This window comes from Ursus arctos, unplaced genomic scaffold (genome assembly GCF_023065955.2).
Source record: "Ursus arctos isolate Adak ecotype North America unplaced genomic scaffold, UrsArc2.0 scaffold_20, whole genome shotgun sequence".
Classification (NCBI taxonomy): Eukaryota; Metazoa; Chordata; class Mammalia; order Carnivora; family Ursidae; genus Ursus; species Ursus arctos.
This window is the reverse complement of record NW_026622875.1, coordinates 20,603,404-20,630,185: the sequence shown is the minus strand read 5'-3', so window position 1 is coordinate 20,630,185 and position 26,782 is coordinate 20,603,404. Positions and strand designations below refer to the sequence as shown.

The 26,782-nt window shown below is 36.2% G+C and overlaps 2 protein-coding genes across 20 annotated transcripts in view; both read left to right on the top strand.

Moving 5' to 3' along the window:
- Window positions 1–16,905, top strand: part of PLS1 (plastin 1) — a 102,589-nt gene extending 85,684 nt beyond the window's left edge. For 15 of the 16 annotated variants that reach the window (XM_026497184.4, XM_026497185.4, XM_044383466.3 and 12 more), the window contains 5 exons: window positions 1,095–1,209; window positions 6,737–6,870; window positions 7,287–7,410; window positions 14,164–14,288; window positions 15,127–16,905. In XM_026497184.4, coding sequence (XP_026352969.1) covers window positions 1,095–1,209; window positions 6,737–6,870; window positions 7,287–7,410; window positions 14,164–14,288; window positions 15,127–15,262 — 634 coding nt within the window. In that variant the 3' untranslated portion in view covers window positions 15,263–16,905. Of the gene's footprint in view, window positions 1–1,094; window positions 1,210–6,736; window positions 6,871–7,286; window positions 7,411–7,769; window positions 7,854–14,163; window positions 14,289–15,126 lie in introns of those variants that run through there. The other variant, XM_044383468.3, reaches the window with a different exon arrangement.
- A 2,577-nt stretch (window positions 16,906–19,482) lies between these two features.
- The window catches only part of TRPC1 (transient receptor potential cation channel subfamily C member 1), a 69,697-nt gene continuing 62,397 nt past the window's right edge, over window positions 19,483–26,782 (top strand). For 2 of the 4 annotated variants that reach the window (XM_026497191.4, XM_026497190.4), the window contains exon 1: window positions 19,483–20,146. In XM_026497191.4, the coding sequence (XP_026352976.1) occupies window positions 19,972–20,146 (175 nt within the window). In that variant the 5' untranslated portion in view covers window positions 19,483–19,971. The remainder of the gene's footprint in view (window positions 20,147–26,782) is intronic. The other 2 variants (XM_057315894.1, XM_026497193.4) reach the window with 2 other exon arrangements.

Below are 26,782 nucleotides of genomic sequence, written 5' to 3'. Positions count from 1 at the left end.
CCTTAGCATACAGAATTGAAAACAGACTCAATGAATGTACTTTGAGCATCTCAGAATATATTTTTCTGAATCCAAAGTAGTACTATTCTTACTTCAAAATGCCTACTTGCTCATAAATTCCTTCCTCTTAACCCTCATTATTTAACATGAATAGCTGCCTACATTGTAGCTATTGTGATTTTTGTATATTTTAAAAAGTTTTAAAAATTATAATACGTAAGTAATATGTGAACTTATTCTCATTGTACAAGTTTCAGGAAGTATGTAGAATGAATTAAAAAATGATAATACTTCCCTTACATCTCCCATATTCCTTTTTTTCCTGCCCAGAGGTATTGCTATTAACAGTCCATAGCACATACAGGTATTTAAATTTTACACATAGTAAACTGTATGCAGTGTTCTGCCACTTGCTTTTTTAAACATAATATATCTTATAAATTAGCTTTTCATGCCAGTATATAGAGATCGAACTTATTTCTTATGGTGGACCAGGAGTCCATGGTATGGATAGTTTATTCAACAGCCCCCTACTGCCAGGCATTTAAGTTGCTTCCAAATTTATTAATAATTTGGCAATGAATGTCTTTGTACTTATATCTTTGTAAACATTTATAAAAAATTTTGGACAGATTCCTAGATTAGAAGTTCTGGGTCAACCACTGAATTCCGTTCCTGAGACCAATGTTACACTGTATGTTACCTAACTAGAATTTAAATAAAAATTTGAGAAAAGGAAAAAAAAGTAGTTCTGGGTCAAATGATACATCTTGTCATTTTTTAAAGTTTTATTTATTTTAGAGAGAGAGAGAGAGCATGAATGAGCAAGTGGGGGGAGGGGCAGAGGGAGAAAAGCTCAAGCAGATTCCCTGCTGAGCATGGAGCCAGACATGGGGCTTGATCTCATGACCCATGAGGTTATGACCTGAGCCCAAATCATGAGTTGGTCACTTAACTGACTGAGCCACGCAGGCGCCCTTGGCCTGTCATTTTTTAGGCATTAAATGACTGTTGTGTTTTTGAAGACCTAAACCTATCTCTATTGTGCTTAATAAAATTTCCTCCTCCTTCATCATCTTTTCCTCTTGTTTTAGTGACCTTGCAGATGCTTTAGTGGTCTTTCAGCTCTATGAAATGATCCGTGTGCCAGTCGACTGGAACCAGGTCAACAAACCTCCTTATTCTGCTCTTGGAGGGAACATGAAGAAGGTGAGTGAGATAATCACCAAGGATATGTTGTTATTTTTCTAATATGAAACAAAGGATTTGGAGTTTCATAAAGCTTAGTAACGTGTGGTCTGTTCCCATGATTCTGATTTAAACCAAAATGTGTTAAGCTTAAGAACCGTTTTATAAATGTGCTTTAATAAATGTTTGGAAAGATGAAGACCGTTCGCCTAGTCAGACACTTTATGTAACTGTTTTTGTCTTTAACAAGTTGTAGTGCTGAATTTTCTTTGAGGTGCATCATAAATGCTTTCCTGTATTATAATCCCCAGAACTTGCCAAATCTTTACTGATTATTTGTTAATATCCTTTGACAGATATTTACTGATTACCTACTACCTGTACAATGCAATGCAGGATATAAAATAGTACAAGGCATGGAGTTCGTCCTCAAGAAGCCTAAAGAAATTAGAAAGATACGTGTATAAACAACTGTAATATAGTGCAACATATATAGAAGTTAATGTTTTTTTTAAAAAGAATTTATTCATTTATTTGACGAGAGAGAGCACAAGTAGGGGAAGCAGCAGGCAGAGAGAGAGGGAGAAGCAGGCTCCCCGCTGAGCAGAGAGCCTGATGTAGGGCTCAATCCCAGGACCCTGGGATCTTGACCTGAGCCAAAGGCAGACACTTGACTGATTGAGCCACCCAGGCGCCCCTATAGAAGTGAATATTATTAGTTCTAAGGAGGAAAAGGCCACCAGCTGCGCTTATCATGAGAGGCTTCATGCAGGAGGTGGTATTGAGTTAGAGTTTGAGAAAGGAGGCTGGAGAGGGGGCTAAGGATCAGGAAGAGGGATAGGGATGGGAAAATATACAATGCATTTCTGGGACTTGGGGGGAAATGTTGGCTACCGCAGAGGATTCCAATAGGTAAGAAGTGAGTATGAAACCTAAAAATTTCAGTTGGAACCAGATGTTGAGAACCTTGATTGTCAGATTAAAGAGCTTGCATTTTAAACTAAAAGTAATGGGAAGCCATTAAACATTTCTGAGCAGGGCAGTAATTTGATTACAGTCGGTGGGAGACTACCTGGCAGATGAATGATGATGATTCCATAACTGGAAGCCTGTACCTCCCACTCTCTTTAATCCATTTTATCCATTCCCTCCTCCTCCCCTCTGCAACTACCAGTTCTTTATATTTATGGGTCTGTTTCTGCTTTTTTTTTTTTTTGCTTGTTTGCTTTGTATTTTAGATTCCACATATATGTGCAATCATATGGTATTTGTCTTCTCTGGCTGACTTATTTCACTTAGCATAATACCCTCTAGGTCCGTCCATATTGTCACAAATGGCAAGCTCTCATTCTTTTTTATGGTTGAGTAATATTCCTCTGTGTGTGTGTGTGTGTGTGTGTGTGTGTATCTATCACACATCTTCTTTATCCATTCATCTATCAATGGACACCGGGTTGCTTCTATATCTTGGCTATTGTAAATAATGTTGCAATAAACATAGGAGTGCATGGATCTTTTTCAATTGGTGTTTCCATTTTCTTTGGGTAAATACCAGTACTAGAATCACTGGATTGTATAGTGTTTCTATTTTTAATATTTTGAAGGACCTCCATCCTGTTTTCCACAGTGGCTGCACCAATTTATATTCCCACCAACAGTGCATGAGGGTTCCTTTTTCTCCACACCCTTACCAACACTTGTTCTTGTCCTTTTCTATTTTTTGGAATAGTTTGAGAAGAATAGGTATTAACTTCCTTTCTTTTTTTCTTTCTTTTTTTTTTCTTTTCTTTTCTTTTCTCTTATTTTCTTTTTCTTTTCTTAAATGTTTGGTAAAATTCACCTGCGAATCCATCTGGTCCTGGACTTTTGTTTTTTGGGGGATTTAAAATTTTTTCTTAAATTTAAATTCAATTTAATTAACATATACTGTATTATTAGTTTCAGAGGTAGAGTTTAGTGATTCATCAGTTGTGTACAACACCTAGTGCTCATTACTTCAAATGTTGGGGGATTTTTGATTACTCATTCAATTTAATTACTACTTACTGGTCTGTTCAGATCTTTTTCCCAATTCAGTTTTAGAAGATTGTGTATTTCTAGAAATTTATCCATTTTTTCTAGGTTGTCTAATTTGTTGCCGTATAATTTATGTAGTAGTCTCTTATAATCCTTTGTCTTTCTATGGTGTCAATTATTACTTCCCTTTCATTTCTGATTTTATTTGAGTCTTCTCTCTTTTTTTCTTGATGAGTCTGGATAGAAGTTTATAAATTTTGTTTATGTTCTCAAAGACCGACTCTTGGTTTCTTTAATCTTTTCTATTGTTTTCTTAAGTCTCTTATTTCATTTATTTCTGCCTTCATCTTTTTTATTTTCCTTCCTTCCTTCTACTAACTATGGGCTTTATTCTTTTTCTAGTTCCTTTAGGAATAAGCAGATGCAAAATGTAACAGGAAAACAAAAATTAAACCACTCATTTTATCTGGAATTTTAATTATGAGATGTCACAAGTGAATCATATGTAAAATGCTTCCTTTCAACAAATACCAGCTGTTTATAGAATGAAACATAAGGCCTGTAATAAATTCAAGATGTTTAAAAAACGAAGCAGTACTTTCATGACAGAGTATCACAAAGGCTTATTTTTTAAAAATATTTTATTTATTTATTTGAGAGAGAGAGAGGGAGAAAGCACGAGCAGAGGGGAAGAAGAAGCAGAAGCAGTCTCCCCACTAAACAGGGAGCCCAATGTGGGGCTTGACCCAAGACCCCGGGATCATGACCTGAGCCAAAGGCAGATGCTTAATGGACTGAGCCACCCAGGCACCCCAGAGGCTTATTTTATAGATTTTGGGCATTCATCATCAGACATTGCTTTGCTTCATTTGTAAAGCTCATAAAGTTGTACCACTTAAATAATCTTTCTTCATTATTTCTTCAGTATTTCTTTTCACTCGGAACCCTGTATCCTCTTATGTAGTTTTTCTCATTTTCCAAATAATCTAAGCTTCACTTTTTCCAAAGCATTTGAAGTGCTTGATAATCATTTCTCCCGTTAACTCTATGAAACTGCATTCTCCAGTTTTTTTCTTGCTTTCCTTGTGTTTATTCTTACCTTCATTCCTACCTATTCTTCGTTTTTTAGCCTGACAACTCTAGGAATTTCCAAGGCTCAGTTCTTGGCCCACTGCTCTTAACTTTCTACATTTACATCCTCAGAGAGCAGATCCATTTTTAGAGTGTTAAGTAGTACCATAAACATGGCTTATCCCTAGAGCTGAATTTCTTATTCTTTGTCTAGTTTGGTACCTCTCCAGATCTTAGAAGTTTTGCCACATTTGGAATCAGCTGTTGCCAAACAAATAGAGCACATCTGTTTCCTTATGTTAGCATCATTTCCAGGTACCCTATTGTTGCTGGTCATATCAACATCTTAGGCTTCTAGTAACCCTGAGCACCCTTCTCACCATCATTCCTCTTAGGAATTTTGGTCTAACTAACTGTAAAATAGATGGCCCTTCATTAAAATGTATTTTTCACAAAAGTGATTATTATTACAGTGCTAGAAAATTCTCCCATGGAGGGGCGCCTGGGTGGCACAGTGGTTGAGCGTCTGCCTTTGGCTCAGGGCGTGATCCCGGCGTTATGGGATCGAGCCCCACATCAGGCTCCTCCGCTATGGGCCTGCTTCTTCCTCTCCCACTCCCCCTGCTTGTGTTCCCTCTCTCGCTGGCTGTCTCTATCTCTGTCGAATAAATAAATTAAAAAAAAAAAAAGAAGAAGAAGAAAGAAAATTCTCCCATGGAAACAGGTGTCAGTGGAAAATATGCTGGTTTTTCTCTCTCCTGTTCATACTGTTACATAATCAGAACTTTGATGCTGTTTTCTATAAATTAGGTATCTATTTGGTTGTTTTTCAATTCTGTACGTTTCTGTAGCATATATTTTTATTAGGCAGACTAAATCTATAATATGATTACTAGGAAAAAGAATTTTAAACTATTGTCTCCTTATAGTTAAAAAAATGCATACTTGTCAAAGATTTTATGGAACTTATTGAGAGAACCAGGCAGATGCTACAAGATCAAAGGATCTTCATGCATTTTTATTTGTAACAAACTGATCTTTGGGAATTTGGATTTTCTTTTTTAAAGAAAAATACCCATTTATTTGTGCAAATTCTATTATTGTGTGGTCCCTTTCTCACCTTTCCTAGAAATACTTTCTTAGGAAAAAAAAAATGTATCTGTGTATCTCACATTGAATTGTTTTGTAATGAGGTCTTAAGTAACTTGGGAAAGAAAATCAGAAGAAACCAGTTATACTATTTTTCTTTATTAAATGTTTATTCCAAAAAGTATTTAGTAAGCACTTTTTACTACTGGTGGTATTATAAGATTATGAGAGCTTACAATTTCACTGGAGAAAAAGATTCAAATACCTAAGAATTTATACACACACACATGCACACATAACCCTGAGATAAGAAGACTGGAGGTAATAAACATCGAGGCCTAGCAGACAAAAAAAATTTACTAGATAAAGGACTTAACTGGACTTATAACACTGGAAAGAAGATTTACTTGGTGGTCATTCATCAGATTCTTACTGTAGACAGGGCACTGTGATGGGTTCTGGGCTGGGAATGGAGAAGAGTATGATATAGACTTGTACATGTTACAGTTTTTGCCCTTTAAAGGGAGCCTGTCCAGGAATGCCTGGGTGGCTCAGTTGGTTAAGCATCTGTGTGTGGCTCAGGTCAGGATCCCGGGGTTCTGGGATTGAATCCCGCATCTGGCTCCTTGCTTAGTGGGGAGCCTGCTTCTCCCTTTGCCTGCCACTCTTCCCTGCTTGTGCTCCTACTCTCTTTCTCTCTCTCTGACAAATAAATAAAATCTTTTTTTTTTTTTAAAGGAGCCTGTCCTGTGGTTGACAAAAGAAAGTACATAAATTGCTAAGTAGAAGATAGTGCACAAGCATTACAAAATAAGCATTATTAGAAGTTCAATAAAGGATAGATTGTTATTAGCTGGTACAGTTAAGGTTAATAAGCCTTTGTTGAAGAATGTGGGCTAAAAGCTAAATTTTGGAAGATGAGTAATATCTGGATGAAGAAATGGGAGATGAAGTTTTAGATTCTTAATGAAACAATTTCTTTATTCCTTAGTTTTAAATTTAGACAAAACAGTATTTTTTAACTCTATTAATAGAATGCAGGAAACCTAGGTTTTTAGTCACAGATTTGTCACGAATAAACTATGTAATCTTGGACAGTCAGGATTTTTAGGGTAAGATCTTAAAACTTCCTAGCCAGTTGTTGCTCTATCTAGGTTAACCCTTTAATATCTTCAACTATAAAATGGGGATAATTATATAAAATGGGAATAATAATTATTTCCTTAACTTCAGTGTTATTGTGAAATGATTCTGTCATATAAATTAAGGTATCCTCAATTATTTTTCAAATGACTGAACAAAGCTGGTGTATTCAAGAGATATATTTTTAAAAACATGTTTTTATACCAAAACTTTTACTTATTATTCATAGATTGAAAACTGTAATTATGCAGTGGAACTTGGGAAGAATAAGGCTAAATTCTCCTTGGTTGGCATTGCTGGGCAGGACCTAAATGAAGGGAATCCAACACTTACTCTGGCATTGGTATGGCAGCTGATGAGAAGGTAAAGGCTGATATGTTTAGAGCAATACTGTTTTCTTCAGCAAGTCATGTAAACTAAAATTTTAGCTGTTTTTGAGAATAACAAACAGAAGAAATACCCAATGCAAAATATATTTTTTAAATGATTTACCGTTGATAATATATTTTGTTTAAAAGTGGGTCAATGTCTGCAAATAATCACTTTTATTAATGCCTCTTAAAAACTGCTTTGTAAGGAGTTGTTTTTATAAAATACTGTATAGTAGTTTTTGTTTTTGATTACTGAGCTTTGCAACTTTGGAATATGACAAAGTGCAAATATCTGTAGAACCAAAATATTTAAATATTCATCTGAATATTGATATAAATGATGTGAGAGCAAATTTCACCCCTTCTTTCTCCCCTTTCACACTCAAATATCCATCTTTTCTGTTACAGGTACACATTGAATGTGTTATCAGATCTTGGAGAAGGTGAAAAAGTAAATGATGAAATTATTATTAAATGGGTCAATCAGACTCTTAAAAGTGCAAGAAAAAATACTTCCATATCCAGCTTCAAGGTAATCAAAAGCTATTTAAAATTTTGTTTTTGTTAGAAATTAAGTTTAGGAAGGAATTTTTATTGGAAATTACATTAGTTTAAGTTCAGAGTTACATTAACATATATCAGAAACACAATTTATGAACTTAGGCTTACTAGTTATTTGACATCTGTAAAGTAAAAATATAGTTTGAATTCTTATATTTTTGATTGTTTGTCCTATTGAGTGTAAATGCAGGTTAATTTTATCAGGCTCTGGTCATCTAATCTTAAAAAAGAAGTAGATAGAGCCAAAAAACCCAATTGTCAAATGAAAAAGAAAGATTAAAAAAAAAAAACATTGTTTATATAGGACCTATAATGTTTTGTGCTCCCTAGCAGCAGTCTCTGAATTGTATTGACATCATTTCCAAGGCATAACAGAGCCAGCCAAACCGATTCAAGTGGGAATTGAGAAAACTGGTAGGAAAAAAAAGTCTTGTCATCTGGCTTCATAATGGCACTTAACACTCACTTCCGAGCATTTGTGGATGATTCATGAAGCACTCAAAAATGTAATCTGCACATACATACCCACTAATTTTCTTGCATTTCCATTGTGTTTCGCTTTTGCATGCAACGTGATGTTAACTACAAATAAGCATGTTTGCTTGTACACATTAATTCAGTGAGCCTTGTGTTTGTGATTTCATTATGATATGTGAAAAATCAGCAATTTGGTGGTTTTGTTTTGTTTTTAGTGAATAAGAGAGCAAACAGATGAAACCCTAAGCTCTCCTAAGAGTTATCTATCCATCTTAGTCTTTTCTTTGCCTTTGTTCTATATGTTTAAAAACATTTTAGAGCAAGAGAAATGTCAGAAATTGATAAATTCAATCTTTACTAAATACTGAGCCCCAGCGTGGTTTTAACAGGACAGCTGGAATACGGCAGAGATGTTGCTTGATTCCTAGTTCAAGTATGTTTCTCCTTTTGCCATTTTGGAAGGAACTAATGACTTTGAGTTTTTGTTGTTGCTTATTAAAAAAAAAAAAAGAAACAAGAATTTTCAGTCCATGATTTGTTTTTATATATTTTAGACATAAAACACAACTTAAAAACATAAAACAGGAAAGGGGACATATGAAATTCTCTAATTGATAGTTATTCATTAAAACTGTTATAATGACATTTTACGCATTTGTACATTAGTTGATGAAAAAGAAGAAGCATGTATATATTTAAATCAAATACAATGAGAAAATATTTAGAAACATATTTATTGAGCTCTTACTATTAAGTAACATTTATAGGTAAAGATATAGACTATAAGAAATTAATTTGGCCCTCATAATGTTTACCATTTATTTGAAAGACAAAGTTTTCATAACTGGAATTTTCATAACAAGCTAGAAGAGGGTCCATCTTGAATGAGGCAAGTCTGAGAAGGTTAGGAGAAGTAGTTTGGCTAGAGAGGATAGTTCCTAAGGGTGTAGTGCTAGATATAGTCTGGGTCAAGATTGTGGAGAAATCTGGCCTTAATAAAGGTTTATTGATATCAGAAGTAACGTAAAAAACCAAAGTGACTATTTTAGAAATACTCTCCTTTTTTTCTTTAAGATTTATTTGAGAGAGAGAGAGTGAGCGCTCATGAGTATGGGTACATGCGCACACGTGTGTGGGGGGCGCAGAGCAAGAGGGAGAGAAGCAGACTCCCCACAGAGATCGTAGCTTGAGCCAAAATCAAGGGTCAGATGCTTAACTGACTGAGCCACCAGACGCCCCTAGGAATCCTCTTCTGAATGTGGTGAGCAGGATGGATTGGAGGAAGAAAGGTGTAAATTCAAGGACAGTGCCTAAGAAGCTGAGGCAGAACTCAAGGTGTGAAATGATAAGGATCTAAGTGGAGTTGGGGGGTGGGCACTGGGAATGTTGAGAATGGATAGTTATATGCTATTGCAAAAGAACAGGATTTGGCTTCTTGATTTAGGGAAGCACAGGAGAAAGAGGAATTAAAACTTGATGTTTTAGGCCTGGGTAATTGGAAAACAGATAACACTAACAAATGGGAATGTCAGGAGGTGCTGTTGCTTTCTGGAAAAGGTGACGAATTCAGTTTTAAGCTTGTTGGATTTGAGGTAATGTTCAGGAGATGAGCTGGATGAAAGGAAATATTAAAACTGGGAATAGACTTGATCAGTTGAGTAGAAGAGATAGTTGAAAATAGAGGTACACAAACCCTTTAAGGGAGGGAGCTCACAGAGAAAAGCAGACTGGAGAGTTTTACTTAGAACAGAGGTAGCAGAAACATAATGCAAAAATGCTTGGCATTTATTTAGTAGATAATAAATCTATTAGGGTAATAAAATCTTTAAAGAGACTATAGTCAAGAAGTGTGGCAGCAAATGCTAAAAAATAGTTGGGGTGGGAGGCTTTTTTTCCAACTGTAGAAGGCATTATATTTGAAGGCTAGAGTAAATGGTACTTTTCTTATTAAGTTACTTTTTTTTTTAGTAAGAATTTATTAATCATAAGGCAGTGCTATACTGAGAAATTTTAGAAAAGACAAATTTACCCTTTTTAGTTGCAAAGTAATTTTCCCTCATCAAGATATGGAAGTGTATGAGCACTGAGTAATAAATGAAATTGTTGAATCACTATATTGTACACCTGAAACTAATAGAACACTTTGTGTTAACAACACTGAGATTAAAATAAAATAAAATAAAAATAAAAGAAGATAAGGAAGTGGTATATGAGCCATAACAATAATCATAATTACCCTTTACTGAGTTCTATGTGCCACCGTGCTAAGCACTTGACACAGTTTCTTTTGATTCGTTCAATAATAAGCAAAAAGGAGAGCATTAGAAAAGTAAAACAACTTGTCCACTGTCAGACAACTAACTATTGAGCAGACTATCTGGATTTCACATCCAGATCTAACTGCAGGTTGAAAGCCAAGCTGTTGTTTTGTGACCCTGGATTTGACTTCAGCTCAGACACTTATTAGTTGTGTGACATACTGCTCATTCATTTCATAGATATTCAAAGCTTACCCTATATCAGGTGCTTTGCTAGTCACTGTGGCTACAGAATGCCCTGAGTGCTCACTGTTAAGGGAAGGAAGCAAATAAGAAAACAGGAATCACTGTGTGGGGTGTCAGCATACTATAAAAATCGGCTCAGGGGAGTAGGAAGCACATGAGAAGGGTGTGTTTTATAGAAACCTTAGCAGTTTATACTAACAACTGGACTACACCTCTTGAATAAAATTAAATTTACTTCTGGCTCACCATTCAGTATTTGTGTGACCTTAGGCAAGTTATTAATTTCTCTATGCCTCAGTTTCCCCATATTTAAAATGGAGATATTATAATACCTATCATCTGAGTTTGTTACCAAACTAATATTTACCAAACTAAATAAGTTAACAAATGTAAAGAGCTCAATACTACCTGGTACGTCTTAAGGGCTCAGTACAAGGGGCTTCCTACATTACTGGTATGGTGATATATAAAAGGCATGATATGGGAGAGGTTCCTGTTGAGCTTTTTAAGAACTCTGGCTACCACATCACTGTATTTCCACTTCTATTTTCAATAATGACAGAAAGAACAGTGGCATGGAATGTTCTAGTAGTAATGTGTATCAAATTAAGAGAAAGTGATGGTATAATTCATTATCTTAAAAATCAAGCCTAACTCTAGGCTAATTGAGAGTCTAGACATTCTTTTTGTTTAAGTAATTTCTTTATAATTAACTTAAGGAAAGTGAAAGGAAAGCTGACGAAAATGTACTTACATACTAAACTGATGGTTTTACTGTAAGTCCTACCCCTTTTCCAAAATAAAATGTCTTTTACTGATAATATACAAATCAGAAGTTGGAAGATAGGCCTGTTTTCTTGGAAATAGGAAGATAAGGGATCCAATATAGCCCTTGAAACTTAAATCTTTCATTCAACTCAGTGAAAGTTTTTCCCAAGGTTAATCATAAGGAAATAGGTGAAAACATCATTCTTACCTACATCTAAGTGAAGAGGTATTTGAAATAACACAAAAGGGCATAAACTTTCAGCTATAAGATAAGAACTGAGGACCTCATATGTAACATGGTGACCACAGTTAACACTGTATAATATAAAATTTGCTAGAACTTAAATGTTTATACACACACACGTAGGTGATGGATGCGTTAATTAACTAGACGAGAGTAATCCTTTCACAACATATAAATATATTAAATATTCAAGGTGTACACTTTAAATATCTTACAATTTAATGTGTCAATTATAATTCAATAAAGCTGAAAAAACAAATGAACAAAATAATTTTCCCCAATCTTAAAAAAACCCTCACAAATATGTAAATAAGTAATCAAAATATAACACAATTAAGCCACTTGTATGTTTTTGAATCATCATAGAAAAATGAAAAGTACACAGAAATTTTTAATTTGTTATGGAATGGCATGAAAGTTTTTTTTAGAAAGAATAATGGTGTACATTAGAGTCACTTAGAAAGCTTATTAAAAATGTAGATTCCTAGCCCTATCCACAGATCATCTGACTCACTAATTTATAGGGATAAATTTATGCTTTTAACAAGCATGTCAGGTGGTTTTCATGTAGGCGGTGTGCAGAGTACACATTGAGAAAACAAATATGAGAATTTTTCAGAAATAGGGAAGGGGGTGCCTGGGTGGCTCAGTCGTTAAGCGTCTGCCTTCGGCTCAGGGCGTGATTCCAGGGTCCTGGGATTGAGCCCCACATCAGGCTCCTCTGCTGAGAGCCTGCTTCTTCTTCTCCCACTCCCCCTGCTTGTGTTCCCTCTCTCGCTGGCTGTCTCTCTCTCTCTGTCAAATAAATAAATAAAATCTTAAAAAAAAAAAAAAAAAAAGGGAAGATGCCAAAAAAAAACCCAGATCCAGACTACCAGCATCAGAAAGACTTTAGGACCTACCTTAGTTATTTTTACTCCTCTACTTATACTTCCCCTCAAAAATCTGTTTGATAAAATGAACATTCCCGAAAGTAAAGAATATACATTTTTCTAAAATTAATAAATGTAGCGGCTTACAGATCATGGCCCAAAAAAGGAGACTGTTACTTTTCTTCACATGCCTTCAAATTGTTTTTTTCAAAAATTTATTAATCTGGCTAGGAACTGTAGTAGATGCTTTCACTTATATTAATATTCCCAAGAATCCTGTGACATTCTTATGGTAGTGATTAGGAGAGGGTGCTTGCTTTTGGCTTCAGGTAACAGAAACCTAATTTTAATTGGTTTAAATCAAAAGGAAAGGTACAGAATAGCAGAAATCCAGAGGCAGAGTAGATTTCAGGGTTGGTTGAGTGAGTAATTGAAGAATGTCATTCAGAACTGAGGTTTTTATCCATCTCTGCTTTGCCATCTATAGTGCCAACTTCACCCTATAGCTGGTTTTCCTTTTGGTTATAAGATAGCTGCTGGTTGGGACAAAGTTTTCATGCTCTCATTCACATACAGGAAGAGGGTTGCTGGTTTTCCATAGCTCTTTCAGAAAATAGCAAGGGCCTCACATTAAATTAAATTAGGCCCAAATTAAATCACCATGGTAATTGGATGGAATTACTCTGTTCGGTTCAGACTAGTGTTTTTGTTCATCAAAGGAGTCTTTTTAGACGTTTTCTTCCTAAATGCCCCTCCTCTGAAGGTTTAATGCCATGGATATTACTGTATGTTTATGGACTGTATGCTTTATACATAAAAAAGAATAAGTTTATCACCATACCCCCAGAATTCATGGCCTAGACTAATTCAGGATCACCCGTGGAGCTGTGGATGGGGTCAGCTTTCCTTGAAGCACATGTCCATGTGAGGGAGGTATGGATACAGAGCAAAAATGTGGGTTCTGTTAGGATGGAGAAAGTAGTAAGAAAGTGTAGATTCTGAGTAGTCAGCAGCAGTGGCCACTATCCAAGATGAGACAGAACAAGTGATTTTTTTTTTTTTTTTCAAGTGCTGGTAAGTGGTAAAACAATTCAGACCAGGATTTCTGGCTTTAACTGCAATGTTCTATCCACTAGAATTTGGTTGTTCATTTTTAGTTCAGCTTGGAGGTGACTTCAAAAATGGAGAAAATCTTGGGCATTACAGTCAGACAGTTATGGGTTCAATTACTGGTTTTATATTTATTGGTTGTGTGAACAAGTCACTTGAGCTCTATGAGCTTCATGTTCTTCCTCTTTAAAAGAGAGATTATAATTTCTTTATTACCACGTTGTTAGGAGAATTAAACAAGCTGGACATGTAAAGCAATAAGAATAATGCCTTTGTAAATGTTAGTTCCTTTCCACTAATATTTTCATTTTTCTTTCTGAAAAATTTTAAGTGAAGGCTTAGGAATCCATGGTCTAAGAAATATATTACTAGAATTTACAAAACTATTTAAAATTCACCTCCTATTCCCTTTAAAATTTTATTTTTTAACTATTTAAAATTCACCTCCTATTCCCTTTAAAATTTTATTTTTTACTGAATGGATACTGTACTTAGCATGCTTTAGGAATTGTCACATCTGCAAGCCCTATTTGGGTATGGTGACAACTCCACACTGTAAGCTCTGTAAAGATTGAAGGAAAAGCTTATTTAAAATGGTTTATGAGGAGTGCTGGTTGCAGAGAAGCTGAATGTTCAGTACAAAGAAAATTTATAAGTTGCTTTCAGTTATATGGTGATGACCCAATATGCCATTTATGAAAATTCAAAGTAAGATGTTTATGAATGTTCATCCATTCTTTATTTTCTAGGACAAATCTATTAGCACTAGTTTACCTGTCCTAGACTTAATAGATGCCATTGCACCAAATGCAGTTCGTCAAGAAATGATCAAGAGAGAAAACTTATCTGAGGAGGACAAGCTGAACAATGCTAAGTAAGCTTTTTATGGTTTAAATTAAAACACAGTGGTTCTTTTATTTCATAAGTCCTTACAGGTAAGGTTACTATGTCTTTAACATTTTTAAGTACAACTTATATGGAGACTATGATTTTTTATTTTATTATATTAGTCACTATACAGTACATCCCCAGTTTTTGATGCAATGTTCCATGATTCATTATTTGCGTATAACACCCAGTGCACCATGCAATATGTGCCCTCCTTAATACCCATCACCAGCCTATCCCAATCCCCCACTGAAGCCCTCAGTTTGTTTCCCAGAGTCCACAGTTCTCATGGTTCATTCCCCCTTCTGTTTACCCCCCCTTCATTCTTCCCTTTCTTCTCCTACCGATCTTCCTATGTCTTATGTTCCATAAATGAGTGAAACCACATGATAATTGTCTTTCTCTGCTTGACTTATTTCACTTAGCATAATCTCCTCCAGTCCCATCCATGTTGCTGCAAATGTTGTGTAATCGTTCTTTCTGATGGCTGAGTAATATTCCATTGTATATATGGACCACATCTTCTTAATCCAGTCATCTGTTGAAGGGCATCTCGGCTCCTTCCACAATTTAGCTATTGTGGACAATGCTGCTATGAACGTTGGGGTGCATATGGCCCTTCTCTTCACTACGTCTGTATCTTTTAGCGTGCGAACAGACTGAAAACCGGAGCTCTGGAGCGCTCATTGGAGACTATGATTTAAGGATTCTCAAACTTAACTTTCTTGTAAAGTTAATCTAATAAAGATATTTCATTCTTAACATATATTTAGTAAAAACAAAGTAGATCACAACTAATAAGATATTCTTCTTGTCTTTTCAAGATATGCCATTTCAATTGCTCGAAAAATTGGTGCCCGTATATATGCCTTACCTGATGACCTCGTAGAAGTGAAACCAAAGATGGTTATGACCGTGTTTGCATGCTTAATGGGAAAAGGACTAAACAGAATAAAATAATGAAACATTTAGCATGATTTTCTGCCACATTAAACACATTGAATGTCTCACAGTTTACAGAATTCTGAAATGTAGTGGGTATAAAACCAGAGATTATTTGTATGCTTAAACTAGTTGTATAATTCATTAATGAATTCTATATCTTGTTAATACTAGTTAGAATCTGTCAACATTTTTGGATAATGCAATTAATTTACCAGTCAATACTGATAATAATATGCTCATTATCAAGCTGTTATTTCACAATTAAATTATTTTCATTTTCTGAAAGTCTTATTAAAACAAGACTAATTCATTCTTTTTCATGGTTCAAAAGAGATCAATGTAAAATTTTTCTTGAATGTCCTGCTGTGCTTTGATTTGTGTGTGTGTATGTGTTAATTTTGATCATAAATGTATTCAAAGTCATTATCCTGTTCTTTTATTTTTTCCTCCATGTGAACTTTAACTTTTCTGTAAATTTCTATATTGTCTCAAATTTTTAAGTGACAAGTATTGTTCATTAACATTAAACTTTTTTATATATGAGAACTAACTCTTGAATAAACACCAAAATACATTCTCTTGTATAAGTAGCAGGAGCTTTTTACTTAAAACTTAATTTTAACTCTACTGATAACTTTATGTATGCTAGTTTGTAATACAGCTTTAACTATGACATGCAGCATATATGTTGGCAGGCTGTTATTAGAGAAATATGTGTGTGTATATATATATATATTTTTGCATCTGAATTACCCAGGTTTTCTTAAATGGTATGTATAACTGGTCAGTCAGGCAACCATTAAGTGTTTATTGTGATCCCACTATGTGTGTAACAACTTTTCAGTTTGTAGGTATTTGATACATGAATATTTCTTTTAGAAAATATTCATTTTGGATGTGCATATAGTTATTTTTCAACTGACTTTCCTCCACATATTTATAGCAAAACACTGACTATAGCATCTCAAGACATGTTGACACTGTACTGTTAGTTTCATATTAGACATGTTAATTTTGATCTGTATTGAAGCCCTAATTTAGAAAATGCCCACTGAATATCTTTAGCAGAAAATAACACAAAGCTAATATTCAACATAGAATATTTTCACATGTTTTTTCCACAGCCTCCTACAAATAGGCAGTGTTTGGTTAATGCTTGTGTTACTTGGGAATAGCTGAACTTCAGACCTATTTTTGTGTGAATTTCTATCAGTTGACAGATTCTGCTGTTAAAAAAATGAATTCAGAAATCTGTTTCCTCCATCTTCCACTGTGAGTGAGAGTGAGCAATACTGCTATGCAACAAAAATGCTGTCACTTTATCTCCGTGTGAATGAGTCGTTTAAACCCCCCTTCTACCATTGATTAAAACAGGTTGGTAAGAGTGAGACTACACATGTGTTTCGAATTTTTTAAATGAAATCATCAATAGGTGGAACTTTGAAATATATTCTTCTACAAAAGTGATTTCCTTTCCTTTTGTATTTTGATGATTGTTTTCTTATAAGGTATGTTCTTGCTCTAAGAGATTAATCAATGTTTCCCCTTTTGATTTTTTTCACCATTTACTACGTTATCTGATTTACATGAAATTTGGCACTTTATTGTGTTCTTTTTCTCACAAAATATATTTAATAAAAACTCTGTGCATGTACAAATGTGCCAGTGTTCATTTCATTTAAAGGATATACAACCTTGAAAATTAATCTATCATAAGTTTATTTTCCAGAAAAAAGTAATTTTGTTTTAATTAGTAAAACAAAATTATTAGATTATTTTTTGGGGAATGAAAGTGGTTTTATGGTTCTTTAATATGAAGAATTTTAGTAAAGACCAACAGCATTATTACTACAATTTAGTTTGTGCTGAAATAATTTGAGGGAATCAGTTGATTAACAAATTTGTTGGGATTCAGGTATGATGCTGGAAACATGGGAACTCAGTTGAGAAAAACATAGACAGAGTTCTCAGACTTCATGAATCTTATATCCTAGTAGAGAGAGATAATAAACAAATAGGAATTTTGATAGTGATAAAATGCAATAGGGGATATAAATGGTAATATAATAGAGACTGACTTGGGAACTGGGGATGAAGATTTTAGTTTGGGTGCTCAGGAATGGTCTCTCTAAGGGTGTGATATTTAGACTGAAATATGAAAGATGAGATAGGTGATAAATTTTCAGCAGAGGGAACAAAGTCTCTGAGGCAGGAAAAGTCTTACAGACATTTTAGTTAAAGAAACAGGAAATGTGGCCTAAAAGTAGTGAGGGAGAGGCATCGAGTTTGGAAATGTAGGTAGGATCTGTTCTACTTTTTTTTTTTAAGTAGGCTCTACACCCAGTGTGGGACAAGAGTTACATGTTCTTGTCGACTGAGCCAGCCAGGTGCCCTGTTCTACTTTTTGGGGGGGATCTGTTCTATTTTTAAGACTAGATCTGAATCTGGATTTTTCTCTTCTACAACCGAAGCTGATGGCTCTTCTCTTGTACAGATTGGTGAGTTGCTTTGAGTAATGTCCTGCTTCTGAATCTTGCATGCCATTGTTCATAATTCTGTCATTTGTCTTACTATCACAGATGCACAATAAACCCATTATATAGGGGATGCTAAAATACCCAAATTAATGCTGGATAAAATATATACCAGAGAGGCAGGAGAGAATATGCTACATCTGAGATGATTCAAAAAAACTTCTAAAGCACAGGATGCAGTTGCAACACTGGGTTATTTTGAAAAAGGGAAGACCTCTAATAACTTTGCCTCCTAGGATTATCTACTAAATAAAGTAGGTTGGAATTCCCCTGAATCTAAGAAATTAATCCAGCCCCTGTGGGAGTCCTTTGGATGAGAAATCACAAACCCAGAAGCTGAAAAGACTTCAGATTAAAGTGTTGTGTGTTTTTTTTTAAAATATTTTATTTATTTGACAGAGAGACAGTGAGAGAGGGAACAACAAGCAGGGGCAGTGGGAGAGGGAGAAGCAGGCTTTCTGCTGAGCAGGGAGCCCCATCCAGGGCTCCATGCGGGGCTCTATCCCAAGACCCTGGGATCATGACCTGAGCTGAAGGCAGACGCTTAGCGACTGAGCCACCCAGGCGCCCCTAAAGTGGTTTTTATACTAGGAGCTATCTGAATTTTTACCTTTCAATACTCTAGAACTTTTGGATGGGTCAGTGTTAGAGTCGTCCTACTGAGTAAAAATTTTATTGGACTATGAAGAGTGTGTAAGCACACGTATAAACCCACATATGTACCTCTGTGTTCAATGGCTACAAATTAACAATGAACATTTTTGACATTCCACCAAATACGCAAACTTGGAAACAGTATAGAATGGGAAAGATTTATGATACATTATAGATAAGGGAAAAAAAACTAAAATGATTCAATAGATACTCGACTATTTTGAAGTAAACACATGACAATGTTTGGAAAGGTGGGCTATCTTGTCATCTACCTAAGGCCTCCTATTAGAAAAGATCTAAAGAAGAGTTTGAATGATGAGAAAGATATATTTGGGAAATTTGGGAGTTAGTGATGGCAAGAACAGAGATGGAATAAATCAACCTGAACAGGAAGTATTTCCCTCAAATATAAGATATTCTGACGTAAATTTATGTATTGCCTTTAAAAAAAGCACTGAGGGCACAATTTTGATATTTGTATAGTTGTGGGAAGCAATAAGAACTATTCAAGACATAAGTTGTGGTTTTACCCCCTAGCTTTTAAAGGTGTAAGAATCTACTTTAAATAAAAGTTTGCTTTAAAAAAATTATTCAAGAAAGTAGTACTTACTGTGCTTCAGTTAGCTTTTGCCTAACACATCGTTTAAAATCAAATTTATAAATGTGAAGAAATTACTGGAATGACTGTAGAGTAGATGCTACAAGTGGATGTGCTTATCCAATGGTTACATGTCGGTATACTTGAATTACAAGCGAATAAATAAATCAAGAATGTTCTGCCAATTTTATATCACAACTTGTTGAAAAATAACCATACCGCTGCATATTTACATGCAGCAGGAGACCGCAGGGATATTACCTCAACAACCCCGGTGTGGAGAAGACGCACCCGGCTGTTCACTTAGCCCTCAGCAACTGAAGCCTTTCGAGGCGGCCGCGGGCGGGCGAGGACCGGGGGGCGTGGCGCAAACAGACCCCGCCCCCACAGCGGCCCCGCCCACCACCGAGTCCGCCCCCGTGTCGTCGCTACAGCAGAGCGGAAGATGACGTGAGGAGAGTCGCGAACATCTCCAGGCGCAGCTGGGCCGGCGGTTCCCACAGCCCGGGAGCCCGACGTGCGCAGAATCGCTCTCGGAGCTCCTTTCCCAGAGATCGCTCATCCTTCTCCCGGGCCGGGCCGCTCCTAGAGCGGCCCCTGCGGCTCCTGGCACGGCCCCGCGCTCGGCTGCCGCCCTGGCGCGCGCCACTCTGTCGTCCCCGGAGGGGCGCGGACCGGCTCGGCCCGGGCGCCGGCGGCTGGGGAGGGGGCGCTGGCCCCGGGGCCGCGCATGCGCTGCCACCAGTCTGGGGCTGTCAGTGGAGGGCGAGTGCTGGCTCCGAGGGGAGGCGACGCCCTTCGGGGCCAACGGACCGCGCGCTGAGGCGGCCGTGGGAACGACTCATCCCTTTTCCAGCTCTGGGGCGGGGCTGGGGTCGGGGTCGGGGCTGGTGGGGGCCCCGCCCCCGTCTCCTGGCCTGCCCCCTTCATGGGCAGCGATGATGGCGGCCCTGTACCCGAGCACGGATCTCTCGGGCGCCTCCTCCTCCTCCCTACCTTCCTCCCCATCTTCCTCTTCGTCGCCGAACGAGGTGATGGCGCTGAAGGATGTGCGGGAGGTGAAGGAGGAGAACACCCTGAATGAGAAGCTTTTCTTGCTGGCGTGCGACAAGGGTGAGAGCTAGGCCCCTTTCTCCACTTTTGGGCGCCCCTGCCCTCCACACCTTTCACCCTTTCCCCCGCCTCACCTTGGAGCACTCTCCTCACGCGCGGAGCGCTGTACCCGCCTCGCCCGCTGTCTCTCCCGGGCTGCCCGGCACCGCCTCTACCCTGTGAGTGTGGAGCTGGAGGGCGGGAGCAGCCGGGGTGCAGCCCTCCGAGCACCGCACCTGGGGCGACGGTTCTGGCCGCGTCCTCCCTTTGTGGGGTCCGGTGTTTAGGTGGGGACTTGCCTACCCAGACCCCCCCATCTGCTACTAACCCCCTGAATGACCTGGTCTCCCTTCTGAGCTTCTGTTCTTTCTTTCTGGAATCCCAGAGGGTTTGTCTAGTTTGGGACCTTCTAGTTAGAAAATTCCATGACCTTGCTTAAGGTTCTGGTGTTTATGGGCTCTCACCTAGTTTTTGTTTTTCTTTAAACCCGTACTTGTATTATTAGCTTCAGCCACCCATTGCCTTGGTGTTCAGTGACTGTTGAATGGGATTAGGTATGTCAGTATCCTGGGTGGAGATGAAGATAGGACTGGAGAAATTATGCTTTAGCGCCAAACTTTTTGTTTGTTTGTTTGTTTAATTTACGGATCTTTGTTCGTGTTTTCATTGGAGAAGAAGGTTTATTGCCCCTGAGCCTTCGGGAAAAAATGGTCATGCAAAACAATTACAGGGCAAAACTGTGGAATGTATTTAATGTGTTTTTCTTTAAAAAAAAAAAAAACACCAACTAGAAATCAATCACTTTTATGGCCATAATAAAATCTCTTCACTTAAGCATGCTTTATAGTGATGCATATCATAAAAGAAATGGGAAATTGATTGGCCTAAGAGGGCTTTTATTTCCCACATGTAAGAAAATGCTGTAATTTTCCCCTTTCTAAATTTATTAAGTTGCCTTACAATGGCCATCCTCACTTAGGAATACTCTGTTTAGGATCCTGCAAACTTCCAAACATAAACCCAAAGGGCAACTTACACTGTGAAAAGATTAACTACAGAGAATTTTTTGTTTGTATGTATGAGTGTGTTTTTAATAAATCACAGCCTTTCTCACCTCTTACTGCTTTTGAAATAGGATTTTATTTACACAACTTTTTGAAAACACATTAACATATAAACAGTCCACCTATGTCTCTTGTCAGACACTTTTATGTTCTTATGTAATAGTATAAATTATATTATGAAAGCCTTTGTTAAAAAGTCCACCATGGGCACACCTTTGAATAGTCTCAGAAATGTAAAGAAACATAGAATATATGTTTATAGCCTCACAAAAGTCACTGTCTGTGGACTATGTAAAATTACTTAGTAATTCTTATGTGGATTATCTGAGTTCTCTTCCGTCAAAAATTCTCTGAGAGGGGAAGGGACAAGATTGTGTTGTACTAGGATGAGTAAGTGGCTGCGGCATCTACCCCAGTTTACTGAGCTGTGGTTATTTTAAAGCAAACAAAGTATGTCAAGAAAGGGAATTTAATATTGCTGTCAACTGAGGACAGAGGAATGTCATAATGGAATGTGGTTGGAGAAAGTACTTATGTGGTATGTATATTTAGAATTACTGCATGATATACCTCAAATGAAAGTTTTCATATATGATAGTTTTGTAGCCTGTCCAGTAGGGTCAGTCAAAATAGCTTCCTGTTCTTCACCAGTTTCCCATTTTATAGCATTAAGATCCTTGGAGAAATTTACCTTTTGGGGTGGGGTGAAAAGTAAATATGCATGTTTTTTTTCCTTCTATAAATTAAACATTTTTTTAAATGAGTGAGATTAAATAGGTATGTTGAAATGAATTCTTGGCTTAGATTTAGAAAAATGGCTTAAATTACATATATTTATGGTATACATTTACATTGAAAAAATAAATTTGGGTTATAGCAGTATTTTTGTTTGCTTACATTTTTATATTCACTAATATTGTTAAGCCTTTTTTAGTGCATTTCACTTTTAATCTAAAAGTGAGAAGTTTCTTGAAGTAGCTATAGTTTCCACTATTACATTGGAGCTTTCATTAACCGAATGGCAAACATTTGCTAAAAAAGCCATTAGGGTAGAGTGTATATGCTTTTCATAGATTATTTCATTTTATCCTGACAATCCCATGAGCCAGATCTGTTGTTATACCTATTTTACAAATGAGGAAAATGAGCCTTAGCAAAATTTTAAAATCACTTTGCCCAAGGTTACATTAGCTAGGAAGTGGTAGAACTCAGATGTACTTGAGCCTGCATTCTTAGACACTATGTTGTATTGATCTAGTTGTAGTTGAATGAATGAAAATCATTTGTTAGAAAAGGCACATCCAAATTTGGATTTACTATTTGGAGATTAAACTTGCTGTCTATGAATGTTTTATAAACCTTGATTCTGTGGATTGTATTTATCCAAAAAAGTAAAAAGCTTTAACAGCACTAGAATAAGTCCACACTAGAATATCTATGTTTCCCACCCTTTTCATTTAGCGATCCTACTCTACGTATACAAAATGTTTATAATATATTCCATTTAGGGAGAATTCCTAAACCAAAAATTATGGAGCTGAAATGTTTATGTGTATGTTAGTGGATGGGTATGTACAGATTAAGGAGTAAAGAAAAAAAGTAGGAAAGAAAAAGATTTTATGTTTGATTTTATTGTTTGTATAGCTGCCTTTTATGAAAAATGAGCTCAAGATGTCTAGGCAAGTGCTGATCTCCAGGTAGTGACTACTTACTAGTGGCTGTTATTTATCTTGAGAGTAGGTCAGAATCATGTATCATTGGTTCTTTGTATAAAATTTAGAAGAAAAAGTGTAAGTTCCTGTACCAGTGACAATCAAGTATGTTCCCCGCCCCTGCCCCCAGTAAAATTCTCAGAAAGTACATTCATATTCTTTATAGACATAGAACGCTGCAACTCAGAGGTAAAACATAATTGAAACAAGAGCTGGCTATTTTATGAAATACTAAGCAGGATTCTTAGCACCACCTCCTTTCCTCTCTCATTAAGAGTTAATGTGATGAGCCACTTTTATTTGTGGGAGCTGTGATTTATTCAGGCCTGCTGGCTGGAGAAAGGGTTACTACATTGGTTTACGGAACCCCTAACTAAGGATAGTTCATGTTAATTCACCTCTTTTAATGTAACTTGGGTAGATGGTAGCTTTTAGTATACATTCATGAGCTAAACCTATTTTAGCCCTTTAATTTGCTAATGATCAGTTCTTGTGCAGAAAAAGGAAATGATGATAGTCTGGATTTAGGACCTTCCAACTCCCTATGAAGGGCATTTCAGGAAATTCTATTTGCAATTAATGAGTCAGGATGCCCTTCTTGAAATTTCAGGATGGGGGCACAGGAGGGATGGAAAGAGCTGTCCTTGGGCTCAATCTAGTCTGAGGTCTTAACAGGTCACCTTTGTAGTATGATTTGCTGCATTGTGTGGGAGGGTGCCTTGATGTCGGAATTCCTACATGAACTTTGCGTACCTTTGGACTAAGCGTGCTTTTAAAATGGGCAACATTTCTGGGAGAAGTAATACTAAGCTGCCATTTTTTTAAAAGCTGTTTTAATAACACCTTACTTAATATATTTAATGGGACTTTTTAGCTATTTGATGTAAACTAAAATTTTATACAACTTGGAACATCACTGAATTGGATAATATACCAGACTCTAATTACAAAATAAACATTGCTTCTGATTGTTTTTCTAATAGATACAAGAGTATACTGTTAAGTATTTTTAATTTGTCAACTAATTTACTGTAAAAAAAGCATCACCTTCTATGCTGTAAGTATAATTTTTTCCTACAGCAGAGTGAATCTTTGCTCCTTTGCCAGATGATATCATTATCATTAATAGTCTTCATTAACAGTCATAAACGGCTACGAACTTACTGTAATAATTGTCTTTTTTCAAAAATATTCAGACATACCATGCTTCTGAGCATCTTTAATTTTTAAGGTTTTATTTGTAAAACATTGGGGTTTATGAGTAATATTGGGTTTTGCACATTTGGGCAAAACTACATTTTTAAATCACCTTCACTGTAAAAGTCTTACATTTTTTTTCTTTTTAGAATTTGTTTGAAACTAATTTGAAGTTTGCTATAGAGTTAAGATTTTAATCAGTATTGTCACTATTTGTATTTACAGACCCAGCAACTGAATTTGATCATGTCTTTGTATTTTTTTACTTTGTTATTTTTTTTCCTTTTAATAATAAAATATTTTTAAGTGTCTTCAGTAATAGTTCAATTGGAATGTTGCAGTTGACACACTCAAAAAGTTTGTTATAGAAACTTGGTTTGAAAAGCTTTACAGATTTTTTTTGACAGATAAATTCTCCCATACTTCACAACTAACTGAAAATTTGGATACTATAAAATTAAACTAAACTGATCAACATTAATGCTCCCATTTTAGTGATACTGAAATTTACCATCATATGGCAGAAAATAAAGTGAGATGCCAATGAAGAAGAGATGGAATCACCTATTTTTAATTGATATTGTAACATATCTCCACTGTATTTCTTAAGGGTTTATCACAGTTGGCCGGGGTCAATTGGTTGCTAAAAATCCATGAGATTACCCTGGTGTTTTATGTACTATTTCATTTTTAAAAATCATTGTTTAGGATTCATTACATTGATTTCATGATTCCTGGTGGGTTGCAACCCGCATTTTGGATAACATTGGTCTAGAAAGATCATAGTAAACAGGAGAGTTGCATAAGGTTTATAGAGAATGGTAGCAAAGCTCGAGTGCCATAGGGCTTAGTAAGCCACAATGAAAGTTTTGGCACTTATTTTAGGTGTGATGGAAAATCTTAACAATCCTCAAGATTTTGGGGAATTGAATGCTTTTAATTTAAAAAATATCACTCTGGCTGCTAGGTGGACAGTAGATTAAAGGGGCGGGACTAGAGCAGGGGCTAGAGCTAAGTGGGCAAACTATGTCCCACAGGCCAGATCCTCACCCCTGTTTTTCTAAGGCCTGTGAACTAAAAATACTTTACATTTTACATTTCAAATGGTTGGGAATAAATCAAAAGAGTAATATTTTGTAACATGAAAATTATAGGAAATTTGAACTTCAGTGTTCACAAATAAAGTTTTATTTGAACACATTGGAATTCATTTGTGCGTATATAGTCTGGCCACTTTTGTGCTGTAAGGGCAAACATGAATATTTGCACCTGAGATAGTATGACCTGTAATGCCTGAAATATTTAATGTATGGCCCTTTGTAGAAGAAGTGTGTTGAGCTTTGTATTAGAGTATTGGCAGCTATTTCAGTAAAGAGTCTATTGCAGAATCCAGGAAAGAGATGATAGTGGCTTTGACTGTGGGTAGCAATGTACATGGATACAAGTGGGTGAGTATGGAAACTGTTTTGGAGAGGGGGCTGAGAAGGCTTGCTGTTAAATTGGTGTACTGGTGGAATTGATTGAAAACATCTATTTTTCCTTCACCGAAAAAAGAACCATCTAGCCAAAAAGTAAACAGATTATGTTGCATTTCCTTGTATATGTTACATTTTAAAAGACAAAAGATTTATGTAACTCTTAAAAGCAACTTCAATATAAAATGAAAAGCATTCATATATTTGGCATAAAAGGGCATTTAAATTGTAATCTTGCTCTATAACTAGCTTCTTGTGATGTATTTTAAATTTAGTAACCTCTTCCTACATATATTCTCATCCTAAATATTAAGACTGTTCTGAGCTTAACAGTATAGCACATTGTTTTAAATGGCTTGCAAATGTAAACTTAGGTGGAATAATTAGAAACTACTCTAGTTTCCTATAGGTTCTATGACTATAGCATGTAATTTTTCATTTGCATGAGTGTGTCAGCTATCGTAGGGTCGAACTTTTTATTATTTTTAGGGATGAAAATTACTTACTTGGTTTGATTTTTTTTTAAGTTTTTTTTTCTTTTATAGTCCCCTGACTGTAATGGAAATAGTCTTTGAAACCTAAAGCTAGAAGTATCTGACATTTGCAATACAATTACTCTTTAAACAGAAATCTAAGTTTTAAAATATGTAGCAATTTTTTCTTTCCATTTGCTATACCTGAAATTTATAAAATTTTATAAGAATGGTACTTATACAGCTCTTTATACTTTCCTGTCTCTGACAAATGGATGACTAGATAATCTGAAAACGCTTCTGCTTCAAATCACCTAGAAATGCCCGCTAAAATATAACAAACATCCATTTAAATGAACAGCTGAGCTTTCAAGAAATTAAGGAAGCACTCATGATCCACACATGAGGAAAAGACTGAAAAACAGAGGAGTGTGTGAGCTAACATTTTGGCTGCTCTGTAGATGGGGCAAGAGTTAGTTATTGGTCCAGGCATTACAGGGATTTAAATTTCAGTGCCCATATAGAAACAGGCTACAAGGCCTTGAGTTCGTACAAAGTGGGAAATTAGCACAACATCCATGCATTCTCTTACCACTAAGATACTAAAATCAGGATCCTTAAAGCACTGTACCTGTAGCAAAGGGGTAGATGAAGAAAAGAACCCATCCACCAGCACTGGGAGACTACAGAGAAACTTGTAAGAATTTGCACCTGTAGTCCTGTCTCTTGTTGGCTT